This window comes from Siniperca chuatsi, linkage group LG5 (assembly GCF_020085105.1).
Source record: "Siniperca chuatsi isolate FFG_IHB_CAS linkage group LG5, ASM2008510v1, whole genome shotgun sequence".
Taxonomy (NCBI): Eukaryota; Metazoa; Chordata; class Actinopteri; order Centrarchiformes; family Sinipercidae; genus Siniperca; species Siniperca chuatsi.
This window is the reverse complement of record NC_058046.1, coordinates 3223577-3246714: the sequence shown is the minus strand read 5'-3', so window position 1 is coordinate 3246714 and position 23138 is coordinate 3223577. Positions and strand designations below refer to the sequence as shown.

Below are 23138 nucleotides of genomic sequence, written 5' to 3'. Positions count from 1 at the left end.
CTTACCAGAACCAATTCCTTCTTTAGCAACGTCAACACAGTCAACACTGCCTTCCAAAGCCAAAGCTACCAAGCAGCGTCTGGCTAACACAAGTCTCAGAAACCTTTGCTAACTGTCAATAAATACTTATGTGCTGTGAAAAGAGGCCTCCCGTAACTTATCATGGCCAACTCTACCATCAAATATCACCAGGCCATTAGCATGCTAATCACTACTCAGATAGCAATGATAAGTAGCATTTTGCTAATGCTAGCAGAAATCTCCAAGGTAAATGTTCCCACAAAACTACCCGTAAATCTAAATCTAAAAACACTAACATTAAATGACCTTATATCATAGTAAGGACACGTAAACCCTATCCCTTACCTAACACTGTCTTTAAAAAGCCTCCCAATCAGAATTCAGTATTGTATCTCTTTTGTTTTGTCTTCCAACTCCTTAAATTAAAGCATTTAACCACATTTATATTCAGTGCATCATGAACAGCGGCCATTGGGGCTTCTAAAAATATAAAAAACCAGAAAATTTGCAACCTTTAGACGGAAATGGAAGGGCACAGATGATTATCTCAGCTCAATTTGAAGGCTAAATGTTAAGAAAACACAGACAGACGGACGGACACGCGCCTCAGCCCAGCCTGAGGTCACAAAACCAGACTGGAGAAATCGGAGACGCCTCGGGGGGAAAGTACAACTAGAGGTAAACATTTACCATAATGGTCCACAATACGAGAGTACAGTTACAGTTGTATTCTCACACAAGATGCCCAAGAGCGAGTCTGTTTATGCTGCTGCTTCATGCTGTTGTCTCTTTATCTCTCCGTATGTGAGAAAGAGTGCGCTGCAAAATATAATCTGGCAGTTTAATCAGTTTGGGGGAGATATACAGAACTGGTTTTCCATTGCAGTTCGGCTGCTAAAGAAAACTGTTTCCAAAAACCAATTAACAGTTGAGATTTTAAACAATTATTAACACTCTGTTCGACTCTGAGGCGTCAGTTAACAAATGTTCGTGGCTTTAAGTGAGTGTGTCATTTTATCAAAGAGTGAGTGTGAATTCAATGTAACCCAGTTTGCAGATTTAAAAAAAAAAAAAAGGATTATATTCAGATTTTGTTTATGAAAGTATGAGAGAGGGGATATCTGGCACGACTTTACCTACTTCAAAAAGGTGCGTGGAAATACTTGCCAGTATAAAAAAAACGATTTTATTGTGAGACCAGCGCGTTTAAGCTGATGCATTTCAGCTTCAGCTTTTGCCAAAACATGCTGGCCTCACAATAAAGTAGTTTTTTATACTTCAAATGGACTTACTGGGCAAAAAATAGAGGTCATTTTCCGTACATACTGTAGTTAAAGAGTACAAATCTGAACCTTAATTCAACATACATATTTTGAACAGTAACTAAGGAGTTACTCCGAAAAAGGGCAGAGGCATTGTTGCAGTTTCAAGCTTTCGGTTTTACTTACCATCATCAGTAATTAAAACCGATTCCTTCTTCCTTTTTTGACTAACTGTAAGTAAGAGTACAGTAACTTTAAGTAACTGTACTCTTATTCCACATATTCCTTAATGTTGTGGCTGTAACATAGTTCGAGGGAGGAAAGAAAATTCTACAAATGTATACATTTTGAATGGAGGTTTGGTATATGGTGGAAGACCACAGAGGATTACGGAAACCTGAGATAAGAAATGTTGCTCATATTGAGGTTTGAAAGCTCCTTTTGACAAGTCGATTCTTTAATTAACAGAATCTGGAGGTATCAAACACAGCCTTAAATGCCTCATCAGCTCGGGATAATCATTGTCTAAATGAGTTTCATCATGGAGTTGCTCCTCTCAGCCCTGAAAGAAATAGGCATCAAAGAACTTCACAAAAATGAGAAAATAAGTAGGCCTACGCATATTTTACCACAATTTTTCATTTTGAGAAATTAAATAACGAAGTTGTGTTGGATTTTTGCTTCAAATTGTACATCATCATCATTGGAGATTTAACTGTTTATGATGCTGGGAAAGCAGCATCTGTATCAGATTTGTCCTCTTGTTGTGTTTGTATCCCAGACAGCATTGATTTGTTGATCTGTAGGTGAAAAGACCAATCTTCTGTGTTAAAACTGGGCTAAAGTTTGTTGAAAAGTGAAAGTTTTTATGGTTGTTTAAACAGTTTTCCAGTGATTATATCTGAACTTGTAGGTAGGACATGCTTTACATTGAAATATAGTCATTTAAATGCGGTTGTATGTATCCTAGACTTTACCTGGAAGTCTAGACATCTTTGGACCTGAAAATCATGGTAAAGAAGTGCAGTCAAATGGCCAGTTTGAAAAAGTCTAATTTAAAGAGGAGCAATGCTGGAATGAGTTCAGTTACTTGCCTCAGAAACATTGTATTCAGGCCATTCAACCAAAAATAATAGTGAGTGAGACTATAATCTGGTTTGGTCAGGGGAAATAATTCTGCAGATGCTCACAGTCGCATTCAACAGACTGTAGAGGAATCTGAACTGAAAAGCAACATGTGAAGTTAACTCGTCTTTACTACAAACTTTTGTCCAGAATGTCTTCTCTTCATCTCACCATCCATCCAATCCACCGAGCAGCACTTAACGTCGATAACATTTCAACTTTTATAACTATCCTGCTCTGCTTGCCAACGCCAACGTGCTCTCTTCTCAGCGGAAGGAGGCGAAGGAGTATGTTGCTTTATAAAAAAAAAGTTTGAAATTTTATTGAAGCAAGTGCTGCCAAGCAGATTGGATACGTGCCGAGATGAACAGAGGACGCTAATGATTTTGTTAAAAAGTCTGAAGTCAGGTTCTGCAGCTGCATGTGAGCAGAGAAACGTTCACCTTCCAGATTTCAACATGCAGCCTCTTTCCCTGCAGGCTGTGATATCAACAAGCCTGAGTTTGATATGAGCAATGAAGTGAAACCTTGAATGGGTCAGTTCAGGAACCTGCTTTGGATTCTGCTCCTGACAGTCTTATGCATTATAACTCCACTGATGGGAATATTGTAGCTGTGCATGAGCAGACCTTTCAGCTTTAATGCAGAGTCATGAATATTTAAATGGCACAGGGGCCACGAGCAGGATCAGATTCAAAGACGTGTTGAGATATTTAAGAAAGTGAAAATGCACAACAGGACAACTCAGACATGTTCACTTCACATGTTGCTTTTCTATTCCGACTCCTTTACAGCTTGTTGAGTGCGCCTGTGAGCATCTGCAGAGTTAGCATCCATGAAGCAGATTATAGTCTCACTCACCTAGGAGATTATTTTGGTTGATAATGACCTGGATATTGTATTTGTATCCAGCCTGCGTCTTCTTTGAATTAGATTTTCTCAAACTGACTGAAGTTTGACTTCACTTCTGTCTCAATAAGAAGGGATTTGGCGATTTGCAGATCAAGAGATGTGAAGAATTCATGTTTAATTTTCAGCTAAATAAGGTTTTTAATACATCTAGGATACAAACAACTGTTGTTTCAACAGCATTTCAATGGCTATATCTCAGAGTCAAGCAGGTCCTAACTTCACGTTGAAATGTAGTCACTGAAATTATGTTTAAACAACATATTTTACCTTAAAAACTTTCACTTTTTAACCACAAATGTTCACCTCCAAATCACCTAATCAATGCTTCCTGGGATGTAAACACAATTAGGGGACAAATTTGACTAGTCTGAGTATGGGTGCTGCTTTCTCAGCATCATAAAGAGTTAAATATCCACTTGATGATGAATACTTGTCTGCATGGCAGGTGGCAGGTGCTCATTCAGGAATCCTATCAAATGAATGTTTGTGTAAAGAGCTTACTTTAAATTCACTACTTTTCTATTATGGGAAACTTCAAATCCTGAAGCTGAAATGGCACAAATTTAAATCTCTGCCCTCTTCCCCTGGAAACAAGGGGGTTCCCAAAGCAGGGTCCTTGCCCCTTCCAGGGGTCCTTGAGGGAGTTCCAGGATGTCTTCAGCAAATTACATTCACTGTTGCCTGGATCAATGGAAATTGTTCCAAATTGAAAAGGTAAACGACAATTCTGGCCACAACTTTCACTCCCCTACAAGATTTCTAGGTGCAGCCTGGACAGATTTACGATTCAATGCTGAAAAAGTAGCCAATATAACTACCGGAACAACTGGTTTGATGAAAAGAAACCAAAAATACCAACCATGTATCCCACAGGGGACAGTGAGGATCCCAGCCAGAGCGCCAACAAATATCCACCACCCACCCATGGTCGCAGCCAAAAAGGGCATTAAATCCAAATCCAGCCAGGGGGGAAACGCGGGATGTGTTTGTGTTTATCTCTCTAGCTCAAAGGAAGGCAGTTCTCACTGTGCATTATTGATGTACAAGAAAACAACCAGGAAAGATCCAGGAATCTGTAAGAGGCGCGGAGCGGAGAGACTGAGCGCACCGGGTCCGACTCCTGAGCGCTGCGCTCCGGGCTGGAATGCGGCGCAGTCCCGAAACCTGGAGAAGTATCCACCTCCTGTTTCGCCGCCTGCTCACTGCTCCGGTCGGGTACAAAGCTCTGCCAGAAAATCCCCAGCTGCAAGGTGATTTGTCCTCTCACCAGCAGCAGAAGCAGCAGCCGGGACGCATGACGAAGAGAGACGAAGAAGCGGTCGGACTTTCAGCGAATGTTGCGCGGTGTTTGAAGTCACTTCTTGCGGTGCAGCGGTCTTCTTGTCCGCCCAGAACACCCCACTCCCTCTACTTCTTCTTCTTTTTCTTCTTCTTCTACTTCTTGTTCGTCCTCCCCCTCTCTCTCTCCAGGAGGACGTCCCACCTCTCCTCCGCTGCACCCCCCCTCCACCTCCACCTCCACCACCCACCTCGCAGATATCATAATCTCACATGATGGGGACTCTGCTCCTTGGGGATTAAAACATTTTTTGAGGGGAATTTTGTGTTGAATGAATGTAAAATAATCAGAGGGATTTATCATTTTAATCCCATTTACAGCTGGAAATCTGAGGTTTACAAAAATAAGAAATTACAGTTTCTTTTCCCCCCACAGTGTCTCTGGAGTGCTCTCACTCTATCATACTTAAACACAATTGTATCACCTATTATATAGTTTTAGGGACCTCTAGTGTGTCTGTTGTTTTTATGGTGTGTTTATAGTGACCTTAACTTACTTTATGGTGGTTTTACCGCCTGTTATATCATTATTAGTCTCCTGCAGGGAGATTATGGTGATTTTATCTCATCTAATGGCATTTTATCTTCTATAATGAGCCTTATTATATTCTTATCCTATTCGTATATATATATATAAATTCCCAGTGAGTTTAGGGTGATTAAATAGCACTCTATCTTTAGGTATCATATATTATTCAAAATTATTCAAATTATAAGGCACTGGTTCCAAACCAGGGGTCGGGACCCTCCAAGGGGTCGCAAGATGAATGTAAGTGCTCACGAGATCATTTCCAGGGTTGGAAAACTAAATTCTTCACACAAAATTATTCCTTTTTTCTTATTTCTCATATAATACTGGACAGTTGAATTTCTCCATGCCTCCAAAAATGATTCGAATTTAAAAAATCTGAAAGGCAAAACTCACTCTTGGGTTGAACTCCTCATAGACATATGCAACTTGTAGTCCCTTTAAAATACCTGTAGGGACTTTGTAGGGTTTTTCTGTAGTGGCCTTATGGTATTTTTTTGTTTCATGAAGTATCACTAGCTTCCCAGATGAATTCCTTTTTCATTCACAGCATTTGCATCATGTGTGAAAGTTAACAGACAATCTCAGTTTTGCAGATGGGGAAATACAGATTTCTTGGCAGTAAGGAAAAAGTGGCTGTGTGTTTTGGACCAGTTCTGTAGTGACTTTGATACACTTAAACATATTTTATCACTTATTGCTTCATTACATTATGTTGCTAGAGCAATGATATCTAATTCTGCAGTACTTTAGGTGTGATATACTGTATTTGGTGTATTTATACACTGTAAGGTATCACTTTAATAATCCTACAGGGAGTTTTTAGGGTTGACCTTATGGTTTTTATTTCATAAAGTCTCACTATAAGCTTCCCTGAGGAATCTGTAGATGTGTAAAAGTTAAAACTCAGAACAAAGTGAACACGTTTGGGAGAAACTGATAAAATATTGAACTTTTAAAGGGCTTTATTATACATAGACATATTTTTATTATTTATTGTGTCATTAAAATATTGTGTTATATGAACTTTTAAATGTGTTTGATGTGCTCAATGTTCACTTTATTATACTTTCTATATTCTTTGGTGTCACTTTAATCATATCAAATGTTTAAATATTGAGTTTATAGTAACTTTAACATACTTTATAGTAATGTTAACCCCTTTTCACTATCACACCCCTGGTGGCAGCTTATGGTTACTTTATTTTACGACATTTTTATCAATAATGGTTACCGTTATTAACATTCCTATGTTTTCACAAAACAAGTTCATTGTGAGTTTAAGTACTGGTACTCACGGGTGTTCTGTATAATATCCATTTAAACTGTAGAGTATTATAGGATGTCTGCAGCTCTCTGTCTGTGAGTGTAATGTTTAATCAGAGGGAGTGCAGGACTGAGATTCCTCAGTGTCACATGGCAGTAACCTGATCTCCACCCAGCCCTTTTGTCCTCTGCCAAAAACAGGGATCAGAATCAGTTTTGCCTTTGAACAAGCTTTATTTCTGCTGCTTTAATGCTGCTTTAATGCTGCTACTGTCTGCACCCTGCAACTATATATAACCAGGACCCAGTGGAAGATTTTTTTAAAAATTGGGTAAACCCTAACAACCAGTCTGTGATCAATACAAGTTAGAAAAACCTCCACAACGTGACCAATTCAATTACATTTTATTTCTATAGCACCAATTCATAACAGAAGTTATCTCATTGCACTTTTCCTATAGAGCAAGTCTAGACCGTACTCTTTTTAATATTATTTACAGAGACCCAACAAATCCCACCATGAGCAAGCACTTGGCGACAGTGGCAAGGAAAAACTTCCTTTAAGAGGCAGAAACCTCGAGCAGAACCAGACTCTGGGTGGGCGGCCATCCACCGCTGCCGGTTGGGTTGGGACCAGAAATGAGTAATAATTAACATTTTCCCTATTAGGAACACTTAAACCGTCATCATTCTGTGCTGATAATTGAACTCAGACATACTTTATTTCCACGCTGAGGTCAAATTTAATAAGGAGGTTCAACTGAGGTAAGGTGGGTTCACCCTCATATATCTCTGGTTATAACCACAGAGACATTTTCATGCTAATAATAAAAAGATAAATAACATCAATTAGGTAGTTTTATAAAGTTATTCATGGTTGATACAAGAGCTCTGGTCAATCCATGATATGGATTCTGTACTGCTTTCCTTTTTTATCATTCACTGTGCTTTTTAATGAGTGTGATTGGAAGTTATGTTGACTGAAATTATTACTATGAAATAACTGTTCCTGATAATGGGTAACCTCGGAGATTGTGCAAAGCCGTCTTACCTCAGTATAACCTTAGTGGTCATAGCGTCGAACTTGTTCATGAAAGGAACAGCACTTTATATATTTGTTAACATGTATTGTTCTCACATTTTAGGTAATGCTGACAAATTAATTTAAGGCTGCAACTAACAATTAAAAACGATTAATCATTTTGTTGTTTTGTGTATAAAATGTCAGAAAATAAGGATAAAAATTGCCCATCACATCAGCGCATGCCTTGTTTTGTCTGACCAACAGTCCAAAACCCCAAAGCTTTCAATTCACAATAATATACAACGGAGAAAAGCAGCAAATCTCTCTCACTGGAGAAGCTGAAACGTGCAAATGTTTTGGCATTTTTGTTGAAAAATGACTCAAATGAATATTAAACGATTTTCTTTTGTCTTCACGGAGGTCAAAGGTCAAACATGTCAGGTACATTTCAACAAAATGACCTCCCAAGCCATTACACAGTTGTGTCCTAATGAATCCTGAATATGAAGATTTTTGATGTCATGTGTGGCATAATATGAAATTATAAATATAAATCTATGAATCAATTATGTTTAAATATATTATAAATATAATTGTCATGTTGCAGGTTTCTTTGTATGGAGTGAATTTAAGTGATTCTTTATTGCTGCAAACCGTCAAACCCTCTCAAGACCCCTTGGAGGTCCCAGGCTGCCAGTTTGGAAACTCAATACAAGCAAAGTCAAGCCCATTTTATTTATATTGTCCAAAATCACAAATCACAAAGGGCTTTATAATACATACAGCCTCTATCTTTAGACCCTCTACCTGCCCTGGAAAAAAGGAAGAAACCTCAGGAAGAGCAACAGAGGAGGTAAACATCTTCCAGGATGGACAGACATGCAAAATATTCACATGTGCAGAATAGACCCAATAACAATAGTAAAATTACAATATGGAAAATCTGAATGACTGAATATTATATTTAAAGAGTTTCCCTTCGGGGATCAATAAAGTATTTCTGATATTATAGATAGATTGCAAACATATATGAAGAATATAAGCGAGTCAAGAGTCAAAATGGCAACACAACAAACAACTTTTTTAAAGCTCCTGCTTGTAAACAGGAAACAGTTTCATCATTTTTACTATTTCCATAATTTTCATTGCCTCTTTTAATAGTCTCTTTTCTCTCCTCTCCACTGCCAAATCCTATTACATTAGCTGCTGCAACAGCCTGATTTCCCCACAGGGACCAATAAAAGTTCCAACTTATCTCCATCTTACACTGAATATCAACCTGCACAGCATCAGGAGATGGATGTGTAATTGGCTGCGCTAATTCAACACACACAGTTTGAAAAGACATCTTAATTCTCGCTGTGGTTTAGGACATCAAATAGCACGTGTTACTTTCCCAAAGACACGCTGTATGTTGTCAGCAGCTCATGCTCATTGTGTGGAAATAATGCTCTTTGGGTTTTTGTAAGAGCAAATCTTGGTCTTAACAGGGTGGGGAGACAGTTACAAGAATATTAATATAAATATATAATATAAAAAGTTTGAATTCACCAGTTTAAATTCAGGCTTCTAATCCTAAACATGAATTAATGAAGATACCACTCACTTCAGGAAAAACAGCTGGAGGAGCTTAAACTCAAGGACCAAAATGAAAAACTTACCTAAACGTTGCTTTTTTGGAGTTAAGACATCACAAAGGCTTCAGTTTTATTTGTGAAGAAATCGCCCGGTGAAATCCCTTTAGACTTGCTGCTATATCAACATTAATCTTCGTCACTGGGGTTGTTCCTTCAAGATGTGAGTGTTGACTCAGGAGCCGGGGTGGACTGATGAACTGATGTGAACTTTTCAAGGCCATTCAGTCATTTTCAGGCCCTGTTTGTCTTCCTCAAATACAAGAAGCCTTCAAGATTGTTTAAAATGCCATGGGAGCCACTCTGCACACACATATACTGTAATGAAGGTCTCAAGATAGTCTATAAATTATGAAAGAGCCCATCAAATGTTGGTCCCACATGCCTTTATGAATTATTGAGTAAAATATGTGGAGAAGAGAAAATCAAACTTCTCCGATAATGACAATGTTCATATTTCTGATGATTTTAGCTGCAACAGGTTGCAGGGGAGCCCTCAATTCATTTCAAAAGGGGTCAGCAGCATAGGCTGTCAATACTGCCTCCTGGTGTATGGATGGCAGTGCTACACCTGAGTTATATCAATTGCTGCAAGTAAACCACATTAAATGGCTAAAAGTATGTGTACACCCAAACATTGCAGTCATTTCAATACCGAAGGCATTCATCTGCTGCTATGACAGCCTCCACTCTTCTGGATTCAGGCTTTCCACCAGATTCTGGAGCCTGGCTGCGGGGATTTGCTCCCATTCAGCCACGAGAGCATCAGTGAGGTCCAACACTGATGTTGGGTGATGAGGTCTGGCTCGCAGTCGGCGTTCCAGTTCATCCCAAACGTGTTGGATGGGGTTGAGGTCAGAGCTCTGTGCAGGCCAGTCAAGTTCTTCCGCACCAAACTGGGAAAACCACTTCTTTATGGACACTGTCATGCTGAAACAGGAAAGGGACAAACACAAACTGTTGAGACAATGTTGGAAGTGCACTATTGTCTAACTATCTCTGTATGATGTAGCAATAAGATTTCCCTTCATTGGAAGTGAAGCGCCCAAACCATTACCAGACCAAAAGTATGTGGGCAGGGCTGTCCAAAACAGACCTGAGAATGAAGCAACATTTGTCTGTTCTCCAGGTTTGCTGATGTGTCTGATGCAAGTTAACAGACTTTATAGAGACATCGTTATACTAATGATAAGTCTGGACTCTTCATAGGTGACAATAACATGAATTCATTCAAGATTAATGAATTTACACCATAACATAAATCACTTCTTTCTTTTTCTATGTTTTCCCTAAAAGACCAGAGACATTTGGAGTCTTAAATCACAGTATACAGATATTCATATTTTACAAGGTATTTGCAGGTTTAGCAAGTGAAATTAAACACTTTAACTAAATTTTTAAAATAGATTTCAAATTGGAAACTACTATAAGTTAAAGACCATAAAAACAGACCACTCAAAGTTAGGATATTTCTGACCGACCGTGGGGTAATTCAACTATAAATGTAAAGAATTCTTTTAAAAACAGCAAAGTCCTAGTGTTTTCATTTCATACTGCTCATACTGACATATTCATATCTACCCCTTGGTGTTTATTCTATACATACGCACATCACTCTGCACGTCACTGCTTTTTGCATTTCTGATTAGATGTTGAACTGCATTTCGTTGTCTCTGTACTTGTACAAAGTTGAATCTAATCTAAAAAATGAATTCTTAAAGGCCATGAGGTCGAACTGCGTTAGTAAATACAAACATGGCAGACTGTGCTACCAAACGCGCTCTGGATGAGGATAAAGAGCTGGATTTTAAATACTTTTACAAGTATTAATTCAGGTAACAGCCATCGAAACATTTTTAGACCTTAGGACCTCCAGATGTCCTGTAAAACAGTAACAGCATCATCTGATTTATGAGCTGTAGCAGGTGATTGTTAATAAGTCACTTTTCTCTCCAGGTCACCTTGTATGTTTTGTCCTTTTACTCTCCTGGGATTTTTTAAAACAATAGATTCCAGTACTCAGGAGCCAAACTCAGAACAAATACTTTATTCAATACAGTGAATATATACAATCTGAGAAGGTCATTCCTGCTTCTCCTCTGCTGGTTTCGGTAAAACGTCTTCGCTCTTGAACCACAGAGCTTCACTGGTGTGACTGGCGATGATCGCCCGTTCGATGAAAGGTCCTGGGGGGAGGAAGAGGAAGAGAGGAAAGGAAAAATATCATTAAGAGCTTGTTTTAATGTGGTGAAAATGGGAGGCGTGAAGTCAAAAGCAGGAGGTGGAGAGGAAATGTCTAAAACACTTTTTAAAACAGCTCAAGAAAAATTTCAACAAGTCCTCCAACCCATACAACCACATAGGTCTTTGTTCCTCCCCTCTAATACGACCCACAGGAGCGTTTCCTAGATTAGCGCCCCTACTGGTGGCAGGTGAGGACGGCTGTAAGTAGCCTACGTTACATAAATGACATTAAACAACAATGTTGTGAAACGGTTGCAGTTTGGTTAGGCTTAGGAAAAGATCATGGTTTGGGTTAAAATAAGTACGTTATGCAAGTCACGTGACGTAAGTGAGTGTAATATTTTTAGATTCAGCTAACAATTCTTTGAGGCTGCTCTTCTTTTCTCTTTGGCATTAGGGCAGAAATATTCTTACTATTGATTAATCTATTATCATTTTTGATAAATTGTAGGGCTGCAACTAACGATTATTTTCGTTATAGATTAATCTGCCAATTATTTTCTCCATTAACAGATTATTTGTTTTGTCTATAAAATGTCAGAAAAAAGCGAAAAATGCTTTTATAATTTCCCACAGTCCAAGGTGACATCTTCAGATGTCTTGTTTTGTCTGGCCAGCACTCCAAAAGTCCAAATCAAATCAAATCCTCACATTTGAGAAGCTGGAATCAGTGAGTTTTTGTCATCTTTTGCTTTAAAAATTATTCGATTGTCAAAATAACTGCTGATTAATTTTCTCTCGACTGACTGATTGTCTAAACGTTGCAGCTCTAATCAACAATTATTTTCATCATCAATGAATGTGCAGATTTTTTGCTGCGTTAAAAAACGCCCAGATTACAAGGCGTCATCGTCACCTCTTGTTTTGTTTGACCAAAATTTTAAAACCCAAAGATATTAAATTTACAACAAATATGACAAAGACGCACAGCATATCCTCCCTAATTTGAGAAGCTTGAACAGAGAATATTTAGCTTTTTTTCACAATTTTTGCTTGAAAAAAATGACTAAACAATGAATCCATTATTATTGTTACGGATGATTTTCTGTCAATCGACTAATCATTTCACCTGATTTATGCGATATCAAGTGTCAGAAGCTGTTTTTACACCACAGTTATCTTCCTGTCATGGTGGAAAAGCCTCTGAAACAGCACTCGGAGCAACATGAGACACTAAAAGTCAACATTCAAACTCAGATCAGCATTTCAGTAAAGCGGGTGACCCACCGCTGGGGGCCGGGTATCGTTTGAAAATACTGGTGCCAATATGATACCGGAGGTTACCGCTACTAAAATTAGACCTCGTTTGAAGAATTGAACAGGATTTCTCTACAAACCCTTTTCTTCATGTAACAAAAACTCCCAAACTTCTCAATGCAAGAGTGTTAATTGTCTGAATAAATGACCATAGTTTCCTTAAAGCCCTCTGCTCAGAAATGTGTTTTTGCTTGTCATTCCTTCACCTTCATCTGCTGAAGGAGGAACGTTTGTTTGTGCTCACCTTAAATCTCAGTTTAACTTGTGTACGTACCAGCAGGATTTTGTGACATCACTACTAGTTTGGAGCCAATCACGGTCCAGTATGCAACTTAAACAAGCATGTAATGTGGAAACCTGAAGCCTCCAGTGCACATATGCTGAGAATAGGCTCTACAGTGAAGTAGGAGATATAATATAAAATATTTGCATATTCTGAAGATTCTGGATTTTTCAATGAGGGAGAAGGAGTAGATGTTTTTTATTAAATAAAAAAATATACGAACAACGATATCAGACAAATTACTTGTTTAAAGAGGAGTCTTTTTATAATCTCAAAACATATCTGGACGTGATCTTTAAACATTTAGAATCAAAAAATAAAAATGAGAGAAGAAAGAAATGTTTTTGCAGTTTTTCTGTAGCAGCATTCAGAGAGAAACCTCCATCATATCTGAAGTGAACAAGACTAACTGAACAATATCTAACTTCTAATATTAGGCCATTGTAACCCTGTTAAACCTGTCCACACCTGACATGGAGCAGTTCTATAGAAGAATGACTGTAAATATATGAGAAGTTATTTAGAGCATAAAACAGCCAGAGTCTCCCTGAATAACAGAGCTGGAAAAATCTTTTAAAAAGGAGCTCGAAAACTTTTAATAGATATCAGGCTGAGCATCAGTTTGCATGAGATTATGTTAAACAGCTGCCTTCAATCTCTCTCACCCACACATCTTCGGTCTCTCTTTTATTTGAAAACATGCACAAATTCCCTGCAGTCTTTTATTTGTCTCATGAATTTACTTTTAACTTACTTATGAATAGTTATTTCAGCATCATTTTCCCTGTTGTCTTATATTTTCTGCATTCAGGTCTTTATTTATCAGCACAGGGCTGTGCTTTTGTCATGAATAATTCCCATAAGCCCCTCAGGGTTTTTCTTTCCCTCACCCACACTTTGCATTTCTTCGCTCTTTTCTGAGTTTTAAGCATTTATCTGTGAAGCTTCTTCTTGTTTCTGCCCACACTGCAGTCATTAGCTTCGGCCCAAATGACTCGTTAAAAGACCTTAATGGAAATAAAGAAAAACCCTCAGTTACTGACGCGGCAAATTCTAGTTAACTGTAAGTATTCTAGATATTCACATCTTCTGATGCTTGACTTCTGGGTGCAGAGGAAATAAAATTTTGCCTGAAACCTTGAGCACCTCTTGAAAGTTGAACTGCTGCATAATGTTTGCTGGCACAAACTTCGAGGGTTCAGAAAAGCCCAGGTGGTTCGGCTCGATGCACGACTTCATAGCCAAAAGCTGCTCTGCGATGAAACAGGGCTAGAACGAGTCACTGGGTGAGACGTTTCACTCCGCTACTGTAGCGCAGAGGACGCTCTCTGCAGCCGGGCGGGTTCAGCAGAGCATTAACACTTCCAGGGTGAGTGGTGAAGAGTCCCAGATGGATCATCCAGGACAAAACTGCATAAAAAGTTTACTATGGGCACTTTAAACAGAAGCATCTGCTGTGAGTGCAGCCACAGACCTGCTGCTGGTTCTCTTCGGGCTGAAGCAGAGTGAAAACATTTAATGACTTCCGCTGAGGAGGTTTTCTTTTTGGTCCAAAAGGATTTGTTTGTTTGGTAATCAGCATGACATCTCATTTTTTAATGAAAGCTGGTGGAAAGTTAGGCCGTGAGCCGAGAAACAAGTGATTCGTTTTTAGTATGGATCCAGAAAATCCTGAAGTATTTCTTTTTTGGGAGATTTTTCAACATTTTCGCTTTCTTCTCAACTACTGCACTTAACTTGAATAAAAAAATCTGGCTCTTGCACCTTATGGTTGTCTATATCTGTGTATTTTGTGTCAGATCTGGATCCAGATTAAACATTTTCTATTATCAAAATAATAATAATTGGAGAAATTTCAGCCTTGGTGGAGCTTGGCGCTCTCTATCTAGTTTTAGTTTTTGTATTTTGATTTATATTTAGGTTCCTAAAATCCCAGGGCACACGGACAAAAATACCGATTTGCAAGCAGCTCTTTTATTGGGCAGAAGAATAGATAAAGACAAGATTATCAGTATGGATTTGTCCACTGTTTGTTGCTGTTGTTTATGGTGCGTGATGCATTTCACATTAAAAAGCCTAATGCTTGTGCTTTGTCCACACTTTGTGCTTCTTTAAGTACAGAGAAGATAATCATGAAAACCAGACTCGATATTTTCAAAGGGGGCCAATAGGATATAATGCACCACATGTTAGTATGCTCTTACACAGAAGGTTTAGTCTAAATCTGGGAGCCGTTTGGATAAAGATTTGGTGATCTGAATATCCAAATATGACTGTGGTGCAAGCAACTGTACTTGAGTCAACCTGAACGAGGAGGTTTTACACAAACTGCGGTACATTTCGTCAGAACACAATCTGTTCTTCTACAGGAAGAAAATTCAAGTGTGCATGTTATGACAAAATTATTAGTGACATTCATACAATGTTCAAGCCTTGATGATTTTTTCCTATGACAATAGCTGTTAAGTGGCGCTTAACTGTAATGTCTCTGCGGCCCTTCTGGGAGGTCATGCCCCCTTCAGCCATGAGCATGTGGTTCTGCCCGCTCATACAATGGTCTACACAATTTTCCTGCATACATCAAAATGGGTGCCAGTTTTGTTTCCTGGAAACAAAGGTAAACCCACACTTTATTGACGAGGAAGTGGACCTCAGAACAAACCAGCAGTAAACACGCACAAATGAGTGTGTAAACAGCCTTCAACAGTTCAGAGTTGCTGTAAATCTTGATGGAAGATGGCTGAAAAGCTAAAAAAAAAAAAAAAAGCATTATTCAGTGGTCTGCTGAAGAGAAAAATGCCTGAGTGGCAATACGGTCCTCAAGAGAGAGTTCCAAGATAAATGGGAAAGTAAAGAGTTCTTGATATGAGAAGTTCCAGGTCACAAAGGGCCAGTGGTTTTAAAGCATCCTCAATCAGTGTTTGTGAAAGCTCTGTAGTTCACTTCAGTGGGGGAACTGTTAATGACATTTTATTTAGCAAGCTCAGAATCAATTATATTTTAGATCATTTAAGCCTGTCCCTCTAATGAGGGTCCATTAGCTGATGATTACACTCTGCATCTTATTATCGAACGGAAAGTGAAGTAAATGTACACAAGATCAGAAATGAATTAACTCCCAACACACTGAAAAGGCTGAATTTCTTACTTCGACTCTCTCGAGTTCATAGCAGCACTGGGAAGAGCCCCGACTGCCTCAGCAGGGCACTTTCATTTCAGTGTTTAAAGGACCACACCAGTGTTTTTTTCGAGCTTTAGTTTCACGCTTTCCTTGACTACAAATCATATATTTATATTTTTTCTGATCATCTTCGAATGCATGCAATACAGTTTCAGATTTTTCAATTTATCTGCCTACAACTACAGGCAGCCACTAGTTTCCATTCATTCCTGTACATTATGAAAAACAATTAGCAGACTCCTGTTGTGTGATCCATCGCAGTGATCATAAAGGTGTGTGTGTAGTAGGGCAATCTAAATGCAGACTGATTTGAAACGTTATTTTGACACGAATGAATGCTGACTTTATGTTCACTGTGATGAATTACACATTCTTTGATTTGATATGATCAATTTTGATTTTAGTAGTGTTCACAAATGAATGGAAACCAGTGCAGTGCATGTCCGGAACAGTCGACAAAGTACATCCGAAAGAGATTTTTAATAAATGAGATTAAATGTTTTTAAAAAACACATTGCGGATAAAAGGTCCAGGTTTGACGATCCGACATGTGCATTTAATTCAAAAGTTAAGTTAAAGGTTCAGTGTGTAATATTTAGGGGGCTCTACTTGCAGAATATGGCGATAATATTCATAAGTATGTTTCTATTAGTGTATAATCACCTGAAAATAAGAATCGTTCTATCTACAGAGGGAGGCCACCATGTTGAACCGCCATATTTCTACAGTAGCCCAGGACGGACAAACCAAACACCGGCTCTAGATTGGGCCTCTCGCGTTTTCTGCGGCCACCGTAGTTTCTCCTACACGCTGGGAAAGGGAGGGTGAGGCGAGAGGTATTCAAATGGTTGCAATCTGCATTTTCACCGCTAGAGGCCACTAAATCCTACACACTGGACCTTTAACTTGTTTAGTTGTTAATTTAATATCCAGTATAATAATTTCATTGCGCAAGTCAGTCATCCCTTTCAATAAAACACCCCAGTCCACTCCAGTAAGTGAAGAACGGTTATATTCTCCACCTCTGGATCCACATGAAGCCCATCTGGCTGTGAGTTCCTCACACCAGTTTTCTCTAATCTCTAAATACAGTCTAGTAACTACAGGAAAGGTAATAGGACAACTAAAAAAAAAAATCACAGGGAACACCAGGCTGGCATGTTGCTGACCATCTCCCTGTTGTCTCCGTCAGTCTGACTACCGAGCTGTAAACTGAACCAAGGAGGGAAATTAACACCAGCCAGCAGATAAAAGCTGGCACGTTGTGAAAGCCTTTTCTCTCCAACAACCATTTCGGCAAATAAAAATCAATCAACAATGTGCTATCATATCCTGAAGAGCTGTCAAAACCGTTAGAGAGAGACTTCATCAGCTGCTGTTGAGAGAAGAAGAGCAGCTCTGAAGTACTTTTATGTCAGTGGCTGAACTAGTGTGTTGTGATGATTGGCTGGTTTTGGTGAACATACCCATATCGGCTGGTCGGTGGGAGCAAACATCAATCAGGATCGTTTGCAGGTTGGCAAAGATGCGTTCTTTGGGCATGTCGAGCTGTGCAGACGAGAGAAAATAGTATCAAATAAAATCTAAAAACAAAATGTATTTTACGTCTTTTTTTTTTCTTCTGAAATGTTTATTTGTCTCACATCTACATTTTCTATTTCTGTAATCTGCCGTTTGTCCAAATTTGACTACTTCAGTAAATACAACTACAGTCATGATGTGCTGCCTTCAAATAGAACTTGTGAGGTTCTATTTTCAACATGGGAACTCAAGTAAAGTATATGCTCAGTGTGCAACAGGTATTAGTCCTGTTAGTCCATGACGGGCAACTTACAACAAAAATGGACGTCGCCATGTTCCTTTTCAAAAATGGTGAATGATTTTGTGTTTTCTGCATTTCAACGTCATACAGATGATACAAAATGTATTAAGATCAGAAAAAGACTCCCTTGCTGATTTTTGCAATTTAAAATGAATTTATGATCTTTAGCAATTCAAAATGTAGCCTGGTGGAAGCTGTAATGTAGAAGCACACACACACACACACACAGAGAGACAAAACAAGCTGCTAAAGCTGATTTAAAATTGCATTTCATGCCTAAATACACCCCAACATTTCCCACAGTCTTCCTCAGGGTGCACAGATTTTATGTTCCAGTTTCCTGTAAGGAATACAACCTCATACGTATTCAATCAGGATTTCTTTCCTAACTTCTGACCACTTTGACTTGCAAAATCTAAAAATTTGTAAAATTGTCTCTTCCCTGAACATTGCAAGCCTCCTCTTGGTTGGTGTTGACACAAAGATTCACACCCTCACATAGCTTTTCTCATATATCACTATCAGCTATAATAATCACACACTGTGCTACGCTCTGCACCAGTTTGTTGAGACGTACCATGGCTATCTGGGTCCTAATGTAGCAGTCGCTCTCCACCATGTACTCATGACCTGTTTTAAACAACTCCAACATCTTGGAAATGTGGATCCCGACTGAGCCTGAGTGTCAGCAGAGAGAGACAGAGAAAAGAACTGATCAGCACTGATGTCTTCTGCGGCCATGAATATATTTACAATTTAGACATTTAGTTGTTTTTGTTATCTGGGCAGGCTGTAAGTGCTACTGCAGTAAAACCATCAGCTGCTAAATGAGCAATAATAAGACTGACAAATATCTATGAAGCCATGCAACAATACGGTACAACAGAAATAAGAGAAATTGTCCTCGTTATCACAGACTGACATAAAAACATTTTTGTGAATAAAAGGAGGTTTTAAATCGTCACGACTTCAATCGTCCTGCAAGTTAAGTTTAGTTTTGGCAAGACACACCAGGGTGACATACCGTTCTGACCCTGAGCTTACCTCTCTTGCTCTTTGGAAACTTCTTCCTCAGTTTGTTTTTCAGCGGTACAAGCTTCGGCAGTATATCTGGCACCGCTATGTAGAAGTCTGCTGAAATCTCATCATCTAAGATCTGGAAATGAATAAAATCAGATTAAACTTTAAAGACTCCTTCGGAGGTGGGGGGTCTAAATGACATTTAGATATAAATACAGACAGAGAGTCTGAACTATACACAATGAATGGAGCGAATAGCTGTTTTGCAGATTTAAAGGGTTGAAGCCGACGTGTGTGTGTGTGTGTGTGTGTGTGTGTGTGTGTGTGTGTGTGTGTCTGTGTGCAGCCTGTGTAATAAATTAATTTGTCCTTCCTGTTTGATTTTTGTTAATGATTTTAGCAGCCAATAAACAAATGAACATGGCATACAGCGGATATCTGGTTTCTTTGTACCTATTTTAGTTTCCAACAATCTTTCGCCTTAAAAATGGTGATTTTCAGACCTTTATTAAAGCTGATACAAACTGCAAATTTTATGGCAGCATGTACTAACTTGTGTAGCTGCCTTTGTAAATGTCATTTACAGTAGATGCTGCAGTAAATTCAGGTGTACCTTTAGCTGAAGGTGACTCAAAGACAACACTGACGGGAAATTCTCATCCTTCGAGCTCGGGTCCTCTACCAGAGGGAGCTTGAGGGTTTTGCGCAGTATCTTTGCTGTTCCTAGTACTGCAGTATATATATATATATATATATATATATATATATATATATATATATATATATATATATATATATATATATATAGTCAAAACTAACAGACACACTTTCATACCCGCGGTCATCTCTCAACTTACAACCTGTGAGGAAAAGGTGACATGAGCACATATAGATTTTATGTTCTTATTTATATTCTAACTATTTAAAAACTGCTTTAATATTGTTTTAAAATTGTTTTAACTTGTATACTCTGTCTTTTTTTCCTATTTTGTATTTATATGATGTGTACTTTGTGTTTTTATCCTGTGTTTCACTGCTGCGTGACCAATTGCCCTCTGGGGACAAATAAAGTGATTGATTTATTGGTTAATTCAAGTCCTGTCTGAAACAAACACAGGGAGGAAAATGGAACAAGAAACGTTTTCCTCTGCCTCAGAAACGACCACCATGATTACACCTTGTCTACACCGACCACGTAGCAAAAGCAGCACGTCAGCAGAACAGCAGCAGTAGCTGCAGTCCTCCATCTGTGTCAGCAACGGCTCTCTCCAGCCACAGTCTGGTGTAGACAAGGTTTAGATCAAGGTATTACAACCTTAACTGCCCTTGTGACTTTGGTAGTTTTACTGCACAGCTCAGAAGTATGAGTATGTTTAACTGTGTGAATTTGAAATAAAGCAGTAACTCTCAGCACGCTGGGAAGGGAAACAGGACCGATGTGGCTGAAATCAACATCACATATCTTTCACAATATGGCTACTGTTTGCAAAGAGGCATATAAAGATCATCAAACTGATGTTCAATGAATGGTTGGGTTCGGGGGAGGTCTCTCTCTCTCAAATAAATAGAAAATTGAATTGAATCTATGCTCCACTGTTATGCATTGCATCAGACAAAAGTCTTAAAATGTCTAAATGAAAACCTCTAATGCCTTATTTTGTTCATTTTTAACTTTGACTGGAATTTGGAAAACGTATTTTGTAACAAGCTAATTCATGGCAATCATACTGTTGATAGGTGATAGTTTTCCATAGAGGCTATTTAACCAACTCACCGGCTGTATGAGCTCTGCTCCGCCAGCAAACACAGCTCCGTTCTCCCGGGCAACTTTAGCTTGATTAGCATCCTGCAGAGAAAAACAGAGGCAAAATTACCCATTTGAATCTGATTTGGGTGTCAAAGTCTGGCAGACCCCACCAGTGTCATTCATTATGGTCGTTAACATGCACCTCTAAGTTACAACCCACAACCTGTGCTGCACAACAGGAATATTAATCAAATCCCGCTTGCAGGTCCCTGTGATCTAAACAGTGGCTACACAAGCCCATTCATTACAGACAAACGGTGACAAATAAAAAGGTGCTGTTGCTGCACATCTGAATCATGTTCAAACAATATTAAAGCAATTCATCAACAGCAAGCAATCAATTGGCTATTAAATTAAGATTCAGTGAGGCTGAAAGGGAAGATTTAAAAAATAAATAAATAAATAAATAAATAAATAAATAAATAAATAAAAGGTTTTTTTTTACCTCAGTAAAAACTAAAACTTTGTTCATCTGTGTCTTGAAGGGGTGCGGTAAGTGCACCGTGCTGACGAAGGAGTCCACTTTTTTCTGTGAAGAGAAAAGTAAAAGATTAAATTATTACAGTTATCAACACTCAGCATTCACCAGCAAATAAAGGATTTGTGAGAAAACATAAGAAAAAGGAGGGATGTCAATCATAGGCCAAGCTTAGATAATCAAGTATTAAATCTTTTCTGCCACCACTTTCATTTTTCATTTCTCGGGAGTGTTCTTAATTCATTATGCATAGGAACATTGGTTCCGCATAGTTCTGCAGAGACAGATAGACGAGAGTAAGACTGTAAGTAGTAAGTCTGTCTGTCTCATGTGGACTGTCTGGACATCAAAGCAGCTGTGCAGTCAAGTGATGTGGAAACAAACTGACATGAGGTTTTTATTCCCCTGTGTCACACTGTTTTTGCTGATTAGGCAAAACTGCTCATGTTGCAAAGATTGATGCAATAAATGTGGAGGCGAGGTGTAACAGTAAAAGCCCGGGTGGGAAAGTACCACATTTTTAAAAAGCCAAACAAGTCTGACTGCTAAAATTACACTTTGGCAAGTGATCAACCGTTATCGGGATGTCCTGTTCTATTCTGAGGATCCAGTTAGATGGTTAAAAAAAGCTGCTGGTCATTTCTGGGATACAGCAGGGACTAAAAACGTTAGGCCGAATCCAAATGTCCAGACATCCCCACAGATTCATGGACTTCATGGGGACATGCAGAGAGTTAGCTTTGGACACAGACTTGACCAGACCTTTGCTTTGCTCAGAAGATTTCCCAAAATTCATAGCAATACAGATGTGACAATTTAGCTATATAGCATAAATGTTCCATATTAATTTGAAGATCTATTTTGTTAGTTTTAATGTAAGTGTGTTGATGTATTTGGGTTTGATTTTGCACTCTTGGCCTTATAATTTGGATTTACCTATGTTAGAATTATAGCCTGACCTGACAGTTTCTATTATTTTGTCCACCCCATTTATATCAATGATGGTAGGTTAAGTAACAGAAACACCTCACTGTATAATGCAATACAGTTCAACAGCACCACAAACTACACCCTCCATAATGAACACAGAATCAACTCCTCTCATTTTCAACAAAACTGAACATTATCGACTTCCCGAAGGGAGGATTTACTGCAGGACTGTTGTATTAGACTGCATTAGTTTTAGCTAGGTGTAAATAATAAACTGCAAACTGAATGTATGAGAGCTTGGCCTATTTATCAGTTGTGCTCTAGTTATAATCTGCAGTCAGAAATGTTTACAAATTGCATCCTACTGAGAAGAAAATCTGACCACCTGCAAGTGTGACGATCCTCAACTGAGGATTTGATATGAGAATAATAATATCAGTGAAAAAGCTCAGCTATTGAAAGCTTTTATGTCTGCACTCTCTATAATACTATCTGAAGCTCTCGACTCTGTGCGCTCCTTGAAAAAACTACCTATGTGAAGAGCAATCAAAACTCTTTAGAAAAATACTACGAGATGGATTACAGGGTCATGATGTTGGTATTAATTATATCCATGGGAATGAACTCTTTGGGGCCCAGGAATTTAAGGGGTCACTATGCTTCATCAGAGCTGCTCGTTGGATGGTTGAATAGCTTCGGAAACCCCCTCCCCTCACACCTTTATGAAATAAAAATATGGGGAGCTGCATCCAACAATTTTTGTAACTTTACGAAACTAACAATCCAACATTGATACCCACTTCACACTGTGATTGGCCAGCAGCGTGTAATGTAGAGAAAGGAGCCAGGGTTTGAACTTTTCTCTCTAGCTCTCTCTTTTTTTTTTTTTACTATTTCTGTCACTTTTCATGTTAACAACAGCGTGCAACACTATGAATGCCTTCTAGGAGAGAGTGTCTGAAAGTGTACGCTGTTATCCCCATATTCAAAAGATATCTCATCTAC

At 38.7% G+C, this 23138-nt stretch overlaps 2 protein-coding genes across 6 annotated transcripts in view; both read right to left on the bottom strand.

Moving 5' to 3' along the window:
* The window catches only part of fras1 (Fraser extracellular matrix complex subunit 1), a 252323-nt gene extending 247560 nt beyond the window's left edge, over positions 1-4763 (bottom strand). For both annotated transcript variants that reach the window (XM_044195242.1, XM_044195243.1), the window contains exon 1: positions 4180-4763. In XM_044195242.1, coding sequence (XP_044051177.1) covers positions 4180-4267 — 88 coding nt within the window. In that variant the 5' untranslated portion in view covers positions 4268-4763. The remainder of the gene's footprint in view (positions 1-4179) is intronic.
* Positions 4764-9485: 4722 nt separating this feature from the next.
* The window catches only part of mrpl1 (mitochondrial ribosomal protein L1), a 16544-nt gene continuing 2891 nt past the window's right edge, over positions 9486-23138 (bottom strand). For 2 of the 4 annotated variants that reach the window (XM_044195237.1, XM_044195236.1), the window contains exons 5-10: positions 21171-21254; positions 20693-20764; positions 18943-19054; positions 18476-18576; positions 17543-17624; positions 14850-15643 (exon numbers count right to left, since the gene is read on the bottom strand). In XM_044195237.1, the coding sequence (XP_044051172.1) occupies positions 15414-15643; positions 17543-17624; positions 18476-18576; positions 18943-19054; positions 20693-20764; positions 21171-21254 (681 nt within the window). In that variant the 3' untranslated portion in view covers positions 14850-15413. Of the gene's footprint in view, positions 10042-11143; positions 11298-14849; positions 15644-17542; positions 17625-18475; positions 18577-18942; positions 19055-20692; positions 20765-21170; positions 21255-23138 lie in introns of those variants that run through there. The other 2 variants (XM_044195239.1, XM_044195238.1) reach the window with 2 other exon arrangements.